Consider the following 16,385-nt stretch of genomic DNA (forward strand, 5'->3'; position numbering starts at 1 on the left):
TTCATGCAAACCCAGACTGGCAGATCAGGGTAACTGTTGAAGCTGGACCAACTTGGAAGTGTGACTTATTTGTGCCGAAGACGCCCAGAAAGGACAAGATCGTTCATAGCCATTAGTATATGACATGGTATCACACGTTCTAATATATCCCAGGCCACAGTGCACTCAGACCTTGTTTTGCGCCACACACACACACACACACACACACACACACACACACACCAGCACATAAGGAACACCAGCCGCCACACAGTGACAATCACAATAGTCCTGACTGTCCGACTCCCCTCCGTTAGAATTGGATTTTTTTTTTTTTAATGGCTTTCGAAATATCGTAAGACCTTTCGCTTAGCAATTTATTGAACAAATTAAACCTCAATATCTTCTTGTAGGGTATTGAAGCAAATTTATCGACATTATACTGATATAAATAACGTACATTAGGATGTTAGTATGCAATATGAATAATAAATCGCCATGGAAAAGGAGCTACGAAGCATCCAATGCTAATTAGAATACGACAGTTAATCTTGAACTTATTAATGGAGTAGCATAAGATGAATACAGGGACGTTTAAGTGACCGAGGTGCACTAAATCTACAGTTTGATCCGTGCCGTAGTTATTCACACTAAAGACACGTAACTACAGTACATCAGCCACCTTGATTAGAGTATTATAAAGTTCCCTAACCAGTTCTTATGACAAATTCGACTCAGCAATTGATTTTTGTGAAGAATCTTATAGTGAAGGTGTAATTATCTTTTCTCTTTGTTTCCTTTTCTTTCCTTCTTTTTCTTTTTTTCTAATATTTACTCTAGTGTAGCTGAACCTTGGTTGGTAGCTTTAGAAGTTAGAAAAATAAGGAAAAAAAGTTAGACGCAGCTTAGGATGAAGAGAGTTTATGAATGCGTGTCCAATAGCATTTGGTTTGAGGAAGGGTTGTGGTGTACGTTAGGTACAAAATAATGCAGTTCTTTTTAATGGTAATGAATCTCGTAAGTGGTCCTTATAAAAGATCGTAACTAACTTTACGTTAAACATGTCCATATTACAACTACATATCGAAATCTACTAATACCAAGTCGGTTCACTTTCCCTCAGGGCGCAGTGAGGAGTGGCTTGTGTGTGACGTCAGTCGGCTTAAGTAACAGAAAATGTCTAAAAGGGCAGACTCAAATTAAACATTTATAATAAGGGAAAACGAAGAAGGGGAAGAAGTGCGGACTCATTTTACCGTATAACATAGCATTAGGTTCCCTCACACTGCTACGCCTTCCCTCACACCCCCATACCTTCCCTCACACATTTCAGTCCTTTCCCTCACTTCGGACTGAAAATGTCATGATCTGGAGAGTGCAGCATACATCCACTCACCACCACGGTCAGGCGTCAACTGAACTTGGGCTTCGTGCCAGCTGACATCACTCCGATGCTCCGCCTCCTGCGCCAGCTTCGACCCGTTTTAGATGGAAGTGATCAGACTTGGTATTAGTAGACTTAGCTACATATAATCCCATGTCGTTTTGCTTTCCTTATTAATTTTCATTTATTATTCACCCCAAATTGTGAAATGCTTGGCAGTGTTGTGAGTGAGGACAGAGGTGTATGAATGCAATCTTATGTGTTATATAAGCTTAGGATCTTTATAGATGCGACATCTAATCATATTTCACCCAAGTGTTTGCATATGCCTTCAGAGTCCAGCTTGAGAGATTAATGACATGAATCTTTATTAGGGATACTTGCTGCTTTTATGTCATGTGTCCTTATTACAAATATCTTATACTTTCATGTCACGAGTCTTTTTTTACAAATATCTTATACTTTTATGTCACGAGTCTTTATTACAAATATCTGGTAATTTTCTCGCAGCTGTTAACCTACATCGATTGACAGCAGTGTACGAGTATTCAGCTACAGTATGTTTTTTATGGCTTGCTCTTGCTACTACCATATGATTTTATTGAGGGGGGGACCCACAATTCACTCACATGATGTGAGGTGCTGCTTTAAAGTGACTACACTGAGTGAAACATTTTTTTTTTTTTTTTAAGGAAGCCATTCACAACGCTGGGTGGTAACCATAAAACGACATGATGCCTGGTGATCTAGTGGGTTAAGGCACTGCAGTTGGATGGGCCCATAAGGGTTTACATACGAGGGTGGGTTGGGGTTTATTGTTTACATAATGCCACTCTGGGGCGAGTGAGGCTGATCACCACTGCCTTAAAGTCTAAACTGAGAATCTTAGCCCTTTTCCCTACTCTCCTGATAGGGCAATAAAGGATCACATGACAGAGAGATGTATGGAAAAGAACTCTAGTAGTGTGTGTGTGTGTGTGTGTGTGTGTGTGTGTGTGTGTGTGTGTGGCAATCTAGTGATTTCCTGATCGTAGTTAATCACCATATACTGGCATCAATCACTTCAACCCGTGGACGTAATTTATATCTGATTGTTGTTGCAGCCAAATGATCTTACGAAGTTTAGGGGAGCACCCTATTGATGAAGAGGTTTATGAAGGTTATATGCAGTCCAGACACGTAGAAAAGTCTCTCAGTAACTGAATCACATCAACAGACAGCCTGTGAAATTTATGGCACAAGGCTACTTTTTCACGAATATCTGTTGCTTTTCTCATCGCAATAAACCTCCATGGGACTGGCAATGAGGGTGCAGGTGCTGAGAGACTCGAAAAATATGAGATGACATTGTCAAGTGGGGTTGGTGGAGGATTAGTGCCCCTCTCTGTAAAAACAATTAACTCTGAGCCCTTGGCCACCCCGTCTGGGATACATGGCGTCTGGCAATGAATGAATGATGAATGAACATTGTGATCGATTGACCTCGATGAATCCGTTCAATCCAGCGACGTTTTTTGCACTTAAATTAGGCTCTCGTTAGGTGGTTGTAATCATTTGAAGGGAGAACTCTTGTAATAAAGGGGTTAAGATAAGTCTGTCTTAAACAAAGCAAATTTGTCTGGCAGAAGTGTCAAAAAAGAAGAGACGTTCTCGCCCTGTTATTATAAGCCTTCCACCTCTCAATGTCTCTAAGCCAAATAAGATCGTCACATAGTCGAAAAATAAGGTTAAAATGGCTTCCTCAAGGCCTAGTGAGGGAGTCTGGCTGTAAGCCCACCATCAAAATTACTGTGCTTATATATCTATACCCATGATTTTGACTCCCACCCCGACTGTTCTTCGTGGCTATATCACACTTCCCTTTCAAACCCCTCCCGTTCGGAAAATCTCTCTCAGGCTGAATAAGGTAGTAGAACAGTAATAGGAACAGATGACGTTTTGGCACTGAAGGAATTCTGCCGTAAGCCCTCATCCCAAATCGCCGTGCTAGTGTACTCGTGTCTCTATCTCGACGATAACCACACCCCTCAGGCCTCTCCTCCATGGATTTCCTTCCTTTCTCATTTTCCCCCGGCTGCCGTGAATTACGACGCAATAATTCTCACGTATCCACGTTCTCGAGGAAAAAATGTAATGTTTGTTCCAGAAATGGCATCCCTGCCCCCCTCCATCCATTACTACACACACACACACACACACACACACACACACACACACACACACACACACACACACACACACACACATCTGTCTTCCCCAACCAGTAGAGGTGTATGATATGTAAGAGGACTGCTGGGCCTTGATAGCAGGCTGTGAAGCCTATGCCCAAAGTCGGACACATAAAAAAAAAAAAAAAAAAAAAAAACATTACCAGCTTTTCCTTTGCTCTCTCTCTCTCTCTCTCTCTCTCTCTCTCTCTCTCTCTCTCTCTCTCTCTCTCTCTCTCTCTCTCTCTCTCTCTCTCTCTCCAGTACAGTGGTTCTCATTATACCTCATGAATCCCCTGGGTTCACGGTCGGAACTTCAGGGGTGTCCACGGCAGGCTATTAACAGAAAAAGAAAATGAGATAGTCTTTCATTTCTCAAATCAAACGTGACTCATAACTGACACCAAATCGATCTCAGGTTGGACAAGGGAACATAGTGACTTACACTGCGTTAAAGTAGACACCATTGTTCCTTACCATTGACAGATCACAGAAACACCGTCACCTGTGCCACCACACTAGTCCTGAATGAGACAGGCCTGCCATGTATTCAGTGTGGACGGTGGGTGTTACCAAAGGAAGGGGGACGAAATTGTGTGTGTGTGTGTGTGTGTGTGTGTGTGTGTGTGTGTGTGTTTCAGGTGGGAGTGTTGGGCTTCAGGGAATGGATTATCAACATCTATGCCAGAGTACGACACATCAGCCCCATCAGTCCAATTGCGTACTTCTTGTTATAGCCTTGCTAGTACAGTCATGGACAAAAGTCCTGCAACCGGCCGTAGATCCGCACTTACCATGAGGAATGATGGCTAAGTTATCCACTAGATGGCTCAGCCACTTGGACACAACTCGAGAACAGAATCGGACAACGCTGTGAATTCAAGAAAAATGTGCCATCTTGTATACGACGCATTACCCGGAGGCAGCAAATAAAGACACGCATACGAAGAAAACTGCTGTTTATTGTGAGAATACCTTTGTGTAATTATAAGACGTGTGGACAAAGATGATGCTTTGCTTGTGATACTCGTCCATATAGTATATATTGACAGGAATCATGACTCTTCCATCAGTTTATCATCCTGCGGCTGGGGGAATGTAATGATGCATGATTAATAACAGTTTATTAAATATCTGTGTATGGATTATGCCATACAAATTACAACTTTTTGTTTCATCGGCCTTTGAAAATGTTACATCATTATCGTGTGGCACCGGATCACTAGGAAATGAACTACAAATACCATTATTTTAAATTTCCAGAGTGATCCTTCCATCATAATCATTATGATCATACAATATATTAACCCTCTACATACAAAAAGCACTGAACAAAGTTACCACAAAGTACGAAACGGTGTTGCTTTTTTGTTTCGGCGATCAAACCCCAATTTTCGGCCGATGGAGAGATTGCCAAGGTGAACTGAAACCACATGAAAGTTTTTTGGTAAATATAAGACAGTTAGGGAGATACTGGTTACACTCAAGGGATGATGTATAGCAGATAGTGACTGAGACGTATGCCACAACTTTCAACATAACTATTGCTTGTTGCAGAATGTCTTCATAAAATACCCCGCCGTTAGCCTGACGAAATGCCTACGCCACAGACTCCCCGATAGCTCTGCCATCTCCCCCCCCCCCTCCCTGACCCCCACATGTTTACCTCCTCACTCGAACCTCACACTGACTCCAGTCTCCTCGTATAGAATGGTAGACATTCGACGTAGTTACTTCGACAGCGATACGACTGATAATCAATAGCTGTGTACAGTATGTTTGCTGCTGTTTTTGCAATATCATGATGGTGACAAATACTGAAATATAGACTGCTAATCGCTTTAGCAAAATATGAATGACAGTTATTATTTTTATAAGGGTCTTATCATTTTTGTGCATGTTAATGGAAAAATTCTCAATTAAATCCTATAATTAAATTTTATAGTAAGAAGTCTGTGAAACAAAATAACTGGGATGTGCATATATAAGGAGTAAATAGTCATATCTACTTTTTATATGTTAACACTAGAAATACTTTTAAGTAAAGCAAGGTAATTGTCAAGTATGATGTGGTCTTTATAAAAAGAGCATAATATTTTCCTTCCCTATGAAATCCCTAAGGTTTGTGTAAATTCTTATGTCTCTCCATAGACGATTGAATCCATTTTATCACTGATATCTGAATCTCTGGTATGGCAACACCACGAACTGATTCCCTCGACGTTATCTCTACCCGGGAACGTATAATAGGTATGTGGCAGGCCGGGACACCACTGCCAACAGTAGCTCAAGAACTTGGAGACCCCAGGCAGACCGTATGGAGTCGGGTCAAACAATGGCAAGAGGAAGACGTACTGACGACGGAGAAGTCGTCAGGATGACCAAAGGATCTTGCAGACCGCACGGGAGAGACCCATGATGTTATCCGTGCAAATAACTAGAGAACTGCAGCTGCCCTGTCACCACCGCACCACACGTCAATGCCTACGTCACGGAGAATTTCATTGTTATATCCCAGCCGTTAAGGAAACCTTGACTACCGCTCACACAGAGGCACGACTGGGATTTGCATTACAATACCTGCCCATGAACGTAGAATTCTGGAAAACCACTATATTCAGTGATGAAAAGGTATTCACCTCTGTAGAGTCTGGTGCAACACAGTGCTGGCGACCCCCTAGTACAAGATACCGTCCTGAGAGCATCAATGAGATAAGGAGATGCGGACGGAACGCGGTGTCATTTTGGGAGTGGATGTGGGGATATGGACCGGGTGAACTAGTGAAAAAAGAAGGACGTTTTAACAGCTAACAGTACATTCAAATACTAGAGGAAGTGTTGATTCCAACTGTAAGAGCAACGGCTATCCCTCACCCAATGCTCATAAAGTTTGTTCATGATAACTCCTTTGTTCACCGTAGCAAGTCGGTGCGGGATCGGTTGAGTGCGCACCCCGAGTTAGATGTAATTGACTGGCCTACAAAGGGGTGTGACATCAACTCAATAGAAAATATGTAGGCTATTATGTGCAGAGACTGGGACGTAGGAGACGAAAGGAGTGTGGCTGCTATAGAAATGAAAGCTCGCAAGGTGTGGGACAGTGTGCTGCGGCGCCCAAATATCTGCTCCAATCTCGTAGAGTTTATTCCTGCCATGCTACGTGAAGCTGTGGATGCGTGTGGTGGGTGGACATCACAGTAATGATGTATTTTGGAGGTTGCATTGTAATTATTGTATGTAAGCAAGGTGTAATAATTCGAAATATTATATTCCTTTTTTTTTTTTTTTTTGTGGAGGGTTCATTTACAAGCTCATACGCTGGGCGCAGCATACATTCCTATTTATCATATTATGAATAATTAATGTAGTATCGTCTGGCAACGAGTAATTTCTTCAATGTTTATTATGAATTAATAAAACCCTCATGAATGGCTTACTTATTTAATATACCTGTGATATAAACGGCCAGATATTTTTCATAATGCAAGACGTTGCCTTTACTTAATGATTAGCAATATTATAGTTTCCTCTTATAAAATAAAAGACTACATTCACTTGAAAGCGAGTCTTTCTATTGATAACACTCCTAAGTTTTTCTATAGTTCTTACCTACTATAAACAATTATTCTGTATAACACTGATCTAACTGCCAGTGAGGAATGGATATCCTAGCTTAACTATTATGCACCATTTAAGCAGAGTAGTATAATCGGTCAGAATGTTACGAAAATGCTGAGATTATCGACCATGAAGGGGAAAAACTTAACACTGGCAAATGATCTCCGTGCAGAATACATGCGAAACATCAGACACTGGTTTGCTCCTAGGGAACCTCAGCTTCAGGAGGAAGAGTAGAGCCAGAGTGCATACGAACAACATCTTTACTCGCCAAACGTTTCGACATCCCAGTATGTCATCATCTGTGCTCTAACACCAAAAATGATATACAAATATTAAAATGGGCAAAGTGAACTACAGGAACAACAGAATTGGGTTTACACAATGTTGAGAGGGTCTGCAGACACTACATTGCTTAACCAGGGTGTAAGTGACAATGTATAATGATTTAAGAATTCGTAGGTCTAAGGTGTTACAGCTGTCTAATATTTTTAACATGATCTTTATTATGTAAAACACCACAAATCTTGTGTGATTCTTCAAGGCTGAATGGGTAGGGTTGCGAAGTCTACACCCGTCCTACTTAGATCGTGGACTGACCTATGTGCTCATCCACTCGAACCTTGAGGGCACGTGTTGTGCTGCCACCACACCCCGCTTGTCAACTAGGGCATGTTATCTCATGTTGACCACACACACACACACACACACACACACACACACACACACACACACACACACACACACACACACACACACACACACACACACACACACCACACGCACACGCGCACATCAAGCACCACACACACACACACACACACACACACACACACACACACATACATGCACGCACACTCACATGCACACACATACACACTCACACAGTTATGACTCTCCTTACCTTGGAAATCGAAAATAGTGTGACTAGAATACATACGTGTACTAATAAATCACTGAAGATTATTCAACTTATATTTTTACATATATCGTTACATTACCTTGGTATAACATTTGAAGAAGTGATCGTCACACCTAAACAGAAACATAGAACCAAACATAGTACAGTCCGAATAAGTTTTTCTATTTTTTTACTCTAATGTTCCCAATAGCAGTATTGTGTATATAGTAATTTACATGATATTATGTCATAAACCATACCCTTACCTAACATTCGTATGGTTCATTTCCCACTCTTGTTTATGGCCACGCAAGTACAGGCTGATTATATTAAGCCAACCTTCAATAACTTTTTCATTATTTTTTTTTTTTACTCATAAATATATAAGTGCGATGCACGGTGTACTTCTGTTTGTTGTCCTACATCTTCCTTAAACTATAGTGTCCGATTCTGTTCCCGAGTATTCTCCATGTGGCAGGGCCATCTAGTGGTTAACTTGACCAATATACCTCTCGGTAGGTGTGGTTCTGGCGCCGGTTGCAGTACTTTTGCATTTTATTTAGCTACGAGGAATGCGCTAGTAATCTATCTATATCTATTGCCAGACGACTTAATCCCGTAAGGGGTGGCCACCAACAAATCGCCTCCATGTCGTCCTGTCCCTCGCCATTTCACTGTCCTACTCCCAGCTCACACCCCCCTCTCTCATACATCTCCCCACTCCATCCCTCCATCTCATCCTCGCCGTAGTAATAAAGGGGTTTATTAGGACTGAATATAACCCCACCATTTCGAATAGGCCCTCCTAAGCTGAATTATATGTAGTGCCACACATTTAATATTCATGTATGTGTTTAGTAGTACTGTAATTTTAAGTTAGATAGGGTGTAACCTGAATATTAGTCTATAAGTTCCTACCCTAAGTAGTAATTCATATATTAACAATTACTGTAGGGCTAACTCTATTTTTATATGTATGTACCTCTGTATCTATGCAGTGGGTGATGTAATTGTAGATGTTGAGCTATGGGAATTCCTCAGTCAAGCCGAGTAATGAAAGACACATGCGAGCAGCTTATCCCCTCCCTTTATGCGTCGTTGCCGGGCGCCGAGTTTAAACCTTAAACAGAATAATGATGAATATACAATTCTTTCCGTAACCTAGTTGTGAAATGTTTGCTAATGAAGCTGCTAGAACACAAGTATGTAAGATTAGCAGTCCAAAAGGCCTAAATAATGTCATTTGTGAGGATTTAAAGTTCCATTTATCTTGGCCGTCACTAGATGGCATGAGCTGCTTTCAGATTCAAATTGAAATAGTGATAGAATCAGTATCTAAATTAAGTAAGGAATAAATCCCAAATTTTCCCCAATTCAATCAAAAGTCTTGTCGTCATGGGTACACTGCTAAATAAATTGTAAAGGGAATTAAAACCCACCATATTTCAAAAACATAATCTCGTTTGAGCTGGCAGTGGCGTCCTGCGGTGCCCGACAGGCCCCACTTGCTGCCCAGACATCGTGTGTAACAGACGTTCGTTTAGGTGAGTCGTCCACGTTTCTTCTTCCTCCCCCTCTTTTTCTTTGTTTAATCCTTACTTATTGTGAACTATGAGAAGTAATATTGTTGAGAATTTAACGTAGAGTGACTTGCTGCCCAGACATCGTGTGTAACAGACGTTCGTTTAGTTCCCCAGACACCGGCGACGTCCGTGTGAGCACGCCATTATTCCCAAGTATTGCCCATAGACTTTTACACTTACACTTAACACCACTCACGAGTTACTTTTTACAAACTGAAGTTAGTTGATGTGTTATTAATGATCCTATCAAGTGAATTTTTTTTTTGTAGATAAGGAATAGAAATATAAAAGTGATATGTTCCGTAACGGAAAGGAAAAATTCAAATTCCTTAACTGTTCTTTAAAATTAATGTATTAGAAAAAAAAAAAAACAATCAGGAGCGTGGAAGGGAACTTACTGATTGTGAGCAATAATGTGATACTTTTGTACCTCGAGGCTAAACAAGCCCGAGTGATTGAGGTGTTCCTGGTGATTGTATTTCTTTTTTTTTGAATTATTCCTCGAGGCTAGACAGGCCCGAGAGATTATGTATTTCTAGTGATTATATAACATTGTTGATGGTGAACTGTAAAAAAATACTAACGATGTGGGAACCGAGAAAATTATATGAGGAGAATACCTTATATGGGTGAAAGATGAACACAAATAATCATTCTTATTGATTCGAGACAATGCCAGCCCGAACAGACAAATCATACCCGTAAAAGTGTCCCTGTCTTGAGGCCATTGTTGAGCCCAAGAGTAACGGCCAAAAAAAAAGAAAGTAAAGTACAACGACTCCATACCTCGCGTGTATCAAATTGTTTCGTCTGGTAATAATGTTAGAGGAATGATCACCCAAAAGCCTTAGTAACATTTACAATCTTCTCTCGTACTAAAGATGGTCATGTAATAAAAAATGTTTTTGTGGAAAACAGAATTATTAAAGTAAAGTATGTAGCATTTACTTTTCTTTATTAGTATACCTAATCAAGGAAATTATGTCCTCAAGCCAAATTCACTCCCCTTCCAATTCAAGATTCCTTCGCTGAGGGAACGACAACCACCTGAGGTACCGACTAAATCTAAACTCGGCCAAAAACTACAAACGCTACCACAATTCATTCTTTTCATAAATATTTACCATCCACTATACTAATTCGAGTACCACTCGTATATCCATGGGTGAGTTGATCAATACCCACAACAGGTAAGAAAATACATACCCCTATCAGGTATTACACTGGTGTCAACCGGTGGGATAAAATTCTTAGCATTACATATACAGCCTGGAAAGAGAAAAACAAAACATACACAGGACTGACTGGAAAAAAAAAAAAAAAAAAAAAATACGAGTCAAGTGTTCCAATACAGCAGTTACGTGTGCAAAGTCCAAATATCTCTTCCTCCTTTACCCTCCTTTTCTACCTTATCTTTTCCCACGGCTACAAATATATATCAACTCTCTCTCTCTCTCTCTCTCTCTCTCTCTCTCTCTCTCTCTCTCTCTCTCTCTCTCTCTCTCTCTCTCATCGTCACGCTCCCACACCGTACCTGAAACAACACAGGGATAATAGGCCATATTGCTACCATATGCCCACCCCTCCCGGCTCTCTTTGTAGTAATGTTCCCCTGTTAGTCCCCTACTGGTCAAACCTGTAGGGGATTATGGGGTTGCGCAGTTCCGTCAGTACGTTAGTACGTCAGTCAGTCCGTCCGCAATTTCTTGTCAGCTTTATAACTTCCACATGCATGGATAGATTTTGATGTAACTTCATACAATTGTTCCCCATACCAAGACGGTTTGTCGCGCGGAACAACAAGCCTCCTACTCCCAAGGTCAATTACACTGGTATGATTTTCATCCAGTAGGGGACTTTGTATTGCATGGCAATACTTGACTGGCTTGTTTATATCTGGCTCCCCTTCTCTCATTCAGATCTTATGACTCATTTTGTTATATTCTTCCTATCGACAAACGATTTTGTTCAGGTTAGAAGATACGTTTGGAATTGGAGGGGTTAGATATTCATTAACCCCTCCATTACTAGAGTCCTTTCTTTTGATATATAAAATCTTTTGTATAAGTTATCAAACTGGAATACTGTATTAATGGGAATGCCAAACACTAATCAAGAGGGACTTTTTTGCGATGCATCTTGAACTTACACTCAGAGAAGACTACAGTATACTCTTCAACGTTGATTATCACGGCCTACCTCACCCCATACTTAGTGGGAATAAACGTCGGAATAATGATGATGAACGACTGATATAATAAATGATTGGGGTGAGCATCACTGAGGAGCTAATGTTTCCCAGAGGTTAGCACTACTGCGGACAGTTATATCGATCCACTTTCTAGAAGAACAGTTATAAAATACTTACGCAATATTCTAAGAACTTGCTGGAGTCCTAAGATCGTGATATTTGGCCTTTATCAAGTAACTGTTCAGTGCTGCTTTTTTTATGAAAGAGAACTGGATCAATATTTGTGTCCGAAAAAGTACAGCATGATGAACAGAAAACCAGGGGTAAATATTAAAGAGATTAACAGAAGCAAAACACAAGGCTTATCATCCAGTCGATAATTAGCTAACCTTTCTCCTTAACACCTGAGAACTTTATCAATAATGTCATTAGTAAGAGTATCTCATACTGTTGTAATGGAGAAAAACACAATGAAAACTGAAAACAATTGCACGGAATATAAAAAAACGCCAATGTTCTAAGGAAAATCTACTTACATAAGCTGATGGAGATATTGGTGGAAGCTTGACAGTACAAAGGATGGGCATCATTTATAGATCAACTCGTTCAGAAAAGTTGATGTCACGGACAAGTATCTCAGATCCCACTTGACGAGAATATCATAATCCAGATTCTTGAATATTCTAGACTTTTATGCCACTACCTATGTGAAATGGAGATGATAATCTTTTTGCCGCTGCTACTGCTGCTGTTGATGATGATGGTGGTGGTAGTGGTGGTGGTGACAATGCAATGTTATGTGATGTTGTGGAGGTGCTGGTGTTGGGAGTATGGTAGTAGTTGTGGTGGTTGTGATGGTGGTGATCGTGGTGGTAGTGATGGTGGTGATGGTGGTGGTAGTGGTGGTGATAATGGAATATTTTTGTTATGTGAGGGAGGGCGTGGGGGTGCTGTATAGAAGTTAGTGTGAACATAGCTGGCCACTCTACCTCGTTTGGGAGATAATTACAGGTAGGGCAGGGTGGGAAAAGGTAACCCGAAGAATGGGACGAAAGCGGAACTCAGAGAGAGAGAGAGAGAGAGCTACATAGTTATATAGAGACACTGACCATTCTGTCCTTATGGTCCCTACAATAGATAGATAGATACACACAGACAGATAGACAAACAGAAACACAAAAAACAACTGAAAGACAGACGGACAGTATGACAGCAGATACTGTAAAACACACACACACACACACACACACACACACACACACACACACACACACACACACACACACACACACACACACACACACACACACACACACACACACATATACAGACGGGCAGAATGACAGACAGAAGGCACACACAGATCAGACAGACTTGAATAGTTGGCAAAAGGACATTATTGCTGAAAGAGGAAAAGGAAAGTGTCGTGGCTGGAATAGCTGCCTGTCGCCCAAAGTGAGACAATGATGGAAGGATGAACACGACAGGGAAAGAAGGGTGAACGAGGCTGAGTTAGACAGGACAGGCAGGGTGAGTGAGGCAGGAGGAGGGGAGTGAATGTGGCAGCTAAAGTATGGTGAGTGATGGAGTTAAATTGGAAAGGCTGGATGAATAAGGCACGGAAAGGAGGGTAAGTGAGGCATGGAAGGAAGAGTGAATGAGGTATAGAGTTCGAAAGGAATGGCAGGGTAGGTAGGTGAGGAAGGTGAAAGAAGGAGAATGTGCAGAGAAGGAAAAGTGAATGAGGTAGGGAAGGAAGAGTGAATGAGACAGGGAAGGAAGAGTGAATAAGGCGGGGAAGGAAGAGTGAATGAGGCAGGAAAGGAAGAGTGAATGAAGCAGGGAAGGAAGAATGAGTGAAGCAGAGTTATAAAGGGAAGGCAGGGTAAGTAGATGAGGCAGGGGAAGGAGGGTGAATGAGTCAAGAGAGGATGAGTTAATGATGTAGAGATAGAAAGGAAGCCAGGGTTAGTGGGTGAAACAGAGAAAGAAGGGTGAATGTGACAGGGAAAGATGGGCAAATAGAATTAGGTTGGAAAAGCAGTGTGAGTGGGTTAGGCAAGGAGGGAAGGGTGAGTAAGGAAGAGTCAGATAGGAGAAGCCATATGAGCAAGGGATGACCACCACAACGTTCATAATAATTATATAATAGTTTCCTTGCCGTCACTCATTCCAGAACTCCCTCACTGTACCGCAGAGTACCTCAGTCTACCTTACCTCATCCATATCCTGCATCTAACCCTCTTCCGAGTCTCCCTTCCCCTTCTCCTCCTCCTCCTCTTCTACGTCTTCCTCATTTTTTATTCCCCCCCCCCTCTCCTCCTTTTCCCTCTTTCTCCTTATCTTCACCCTTGTTTTATATTTGTTGCTTGTATTTTATCTCCTTAACCCTAAATATTTCTCCGAACACTTCCCTGAACCTCACGCTTTTTCTTATTTCGGAAATAAAGCTACCTTGTTCTCATCCTCCTCTTCCTTGTCCCTCTTCCACCTTTTTTCCCTCCCCTTCTTCTTCTACCTCCTCATCCTCCACCCATCCCACGTATTTTGTAGTTTCTATCATCCATTACATTAGTAAAGTTTTATTCTATGAACGCTCATTCTTTTCAAAATTTCACTTATTGCCTCCTCCTCCTCCTGCTCCTCCTTTTTCTCCTTCTCATCCATATCTCTAAATTCTTGTATGTTCACTCTTTGACGCTAAATATTTCTTAAACTGGACGATATTTACTCACATTTGAAAAAACAAATGTTTGGTTGAGAGATACAAGTTTCGGTCCGACTAGGATTCTTTTCAGGTATGACCAGGAGGTTAACGTAAGCTTTCATACGTGGCAGGGCAATAGGTGAGAAAAGGAGGGTTTGGTAGGGAAGGGGTAAAGGGGAAAGGAATGTACAGGTACACAGTAATAATCTCCATTAGCTCCTCCTCATCTGCCGTACTCTACTAAGTTGAATAAAATCGTCTGGTAGCAGCAAAAAATGGCGTATAATGAGGTTCCCGGGCTGAGGAAGTTAATCCTCTTGTTACAGTATTCGACTTCTCCTTTTCGTTTCTTGTTTCCGCGATTCATCTACTCTTTTAGCATTCATGTTCAATTCAACCTCACTGACTCCTTGTCCTGGTGCTTTATGTCTAATTCTTTTAGTGCGAAGATGGTCTGGTGGGTTAATTTCTTATGTTTAACTCTTTCTGTACGATGGTGGTCTGGCGGATTAGTACCTTATATTTAATTCCTTTTGTACGAAGATGGCTTTAGGGGTTAAGACTTTATATGTAACTTTTTTTGTACGATGTGGCCTAGTGGGTTAAAACTCTAACGCTGCATTTGAATCCATAAGTGTTCAAAATTTAATTTAGTAATGATTTGGGTATATTGCTCACACAGTGCCAATCAGGGATGAGCGACTGGGTATTGAGTACCAAAACCCTGGGACCTTAAGCCCCTGATGGGGCTGTGAAGGATTAGATATTGGTGATGAAGAATATTAATATCAACCTTGAGCAACAGCAACAGCATTTATCATAATTGTTGCCTGTAGTTAAATTTTGTATGATGGCTTCATTATAAAAAAAAAAAAAAAAAAAGTAAGTGCCAATTCATATTACCCTTTTCATGGTGTAGGCTCCCAAGGGTAGGCTACCCCAATCCAGTACAGTTAGGTGTAGAAAACCGATCTACTTCCTTTAATGGCATTATATGATTAATAAACCTCCAGTGACCTGTTCTGGGCTCGAACCTGAGCATGTGGCTAGACCGTCACTCCAACTGTGGCACTCTGACCTCTCAACCACCAGACAAAATGACCTCCAAGCATTCCCATCCCTATTCACCAACGGCCTCTCCTCCCATGACACACGACCCTTCCTCATATACGCTTGCAGGTAAAGACAGACATCAATAAGTGTGAAGATTAGACTACGACTTCACCTTTAATCAGTATGTCTCCACAACAACTGATTCTAACGCCCAGAGGCACTCCTTGTCAACAGTTATTTTTTTGTCATTCTCACTTAGTAACCTATGCCCACAAATAGGAGATTTCCGGGCATTCGGATAAGCCTTTACCTGCAAATGGACGACACTCATAAACTCTGAAGTGCTTTCATACATACACCACGCTTTCTTTTCCACATCGGACGCCAAAAGCAGAAATCCATCCAACACCCTGCTTACGCGGGAAATTTTAGCCCAGGTAATTGATGAAAAAGTTATATGAAGCAGGAATCTTAGAGGGCAAAATATGTTGCATAACTCTTTCTCACTGAACATTTCTTTCTTGCAAATTTTACCAGAAACCAAGTCACGTAGTACTTTGCTTTAGTTCTTTTACTTCCTACTATTTCAGGAATAGAAGAGTAATGTGTACGATTCAAGACTTATCCTAAACAAGCAAACTCGTTCACAGTGGCTAGTAGTCCGAGAATGTCTTTTCTAAGTGGAAATCGCCTAGTATTATCCAGAATGTTGTCATTGTGGTTGTTGCCCCAGACAAGCTCCATCATCTGGTTATATTGGCG

General features: G+C 41.2%; 1 protein-coding gene across 1 annotated transcript; it reads left to right on the plus strand.

Moving 5' to 3' along the window:
- Window positions 1-5,988: 5,988 nt before the first annotated feature.
- On the plus strand, window positions 5,989-6,381 carry LOC145415040 (uncharacterized). The gene has a single exon (XM_080284458.1). It carries the CDS (start codon window positions 5,989-5,991, stop codon window positions 6,379-6,381), a length of 393 nt encoding a protein of 130 aa, XP_080140584.1.
- Window positions 6,382-16,385: the final 10,004 nt, after the last annotated feature.

The sequence above is a fragment of the Coenobita brevimanus genome, chromosome 13 (genome assembly GCF_032717465.1).
Source record: "Coenobita brevimanus isolate Jiangsu-jjx chromosome 13, ASM3271746v2, whole genome shotgun sequence".
Classification (NCBI taxonomy): domain Eukaryota; kingdom Metazoa; phylum Arthropoda; class Malacostraca; order Decapoda; family Coenobitidae; genus Coenobita; species Coenobita brevimanus.

What these genes read in the sequence shown, in the direction of transcription:
- LOC145415040 (XM_080284458.1), top strand. Translation starts at nt 5,989, where the DNA reads ATGTTATCCGTGCAAATAACTAGAGAACTGCAGCTGCCCTGTCACCAC.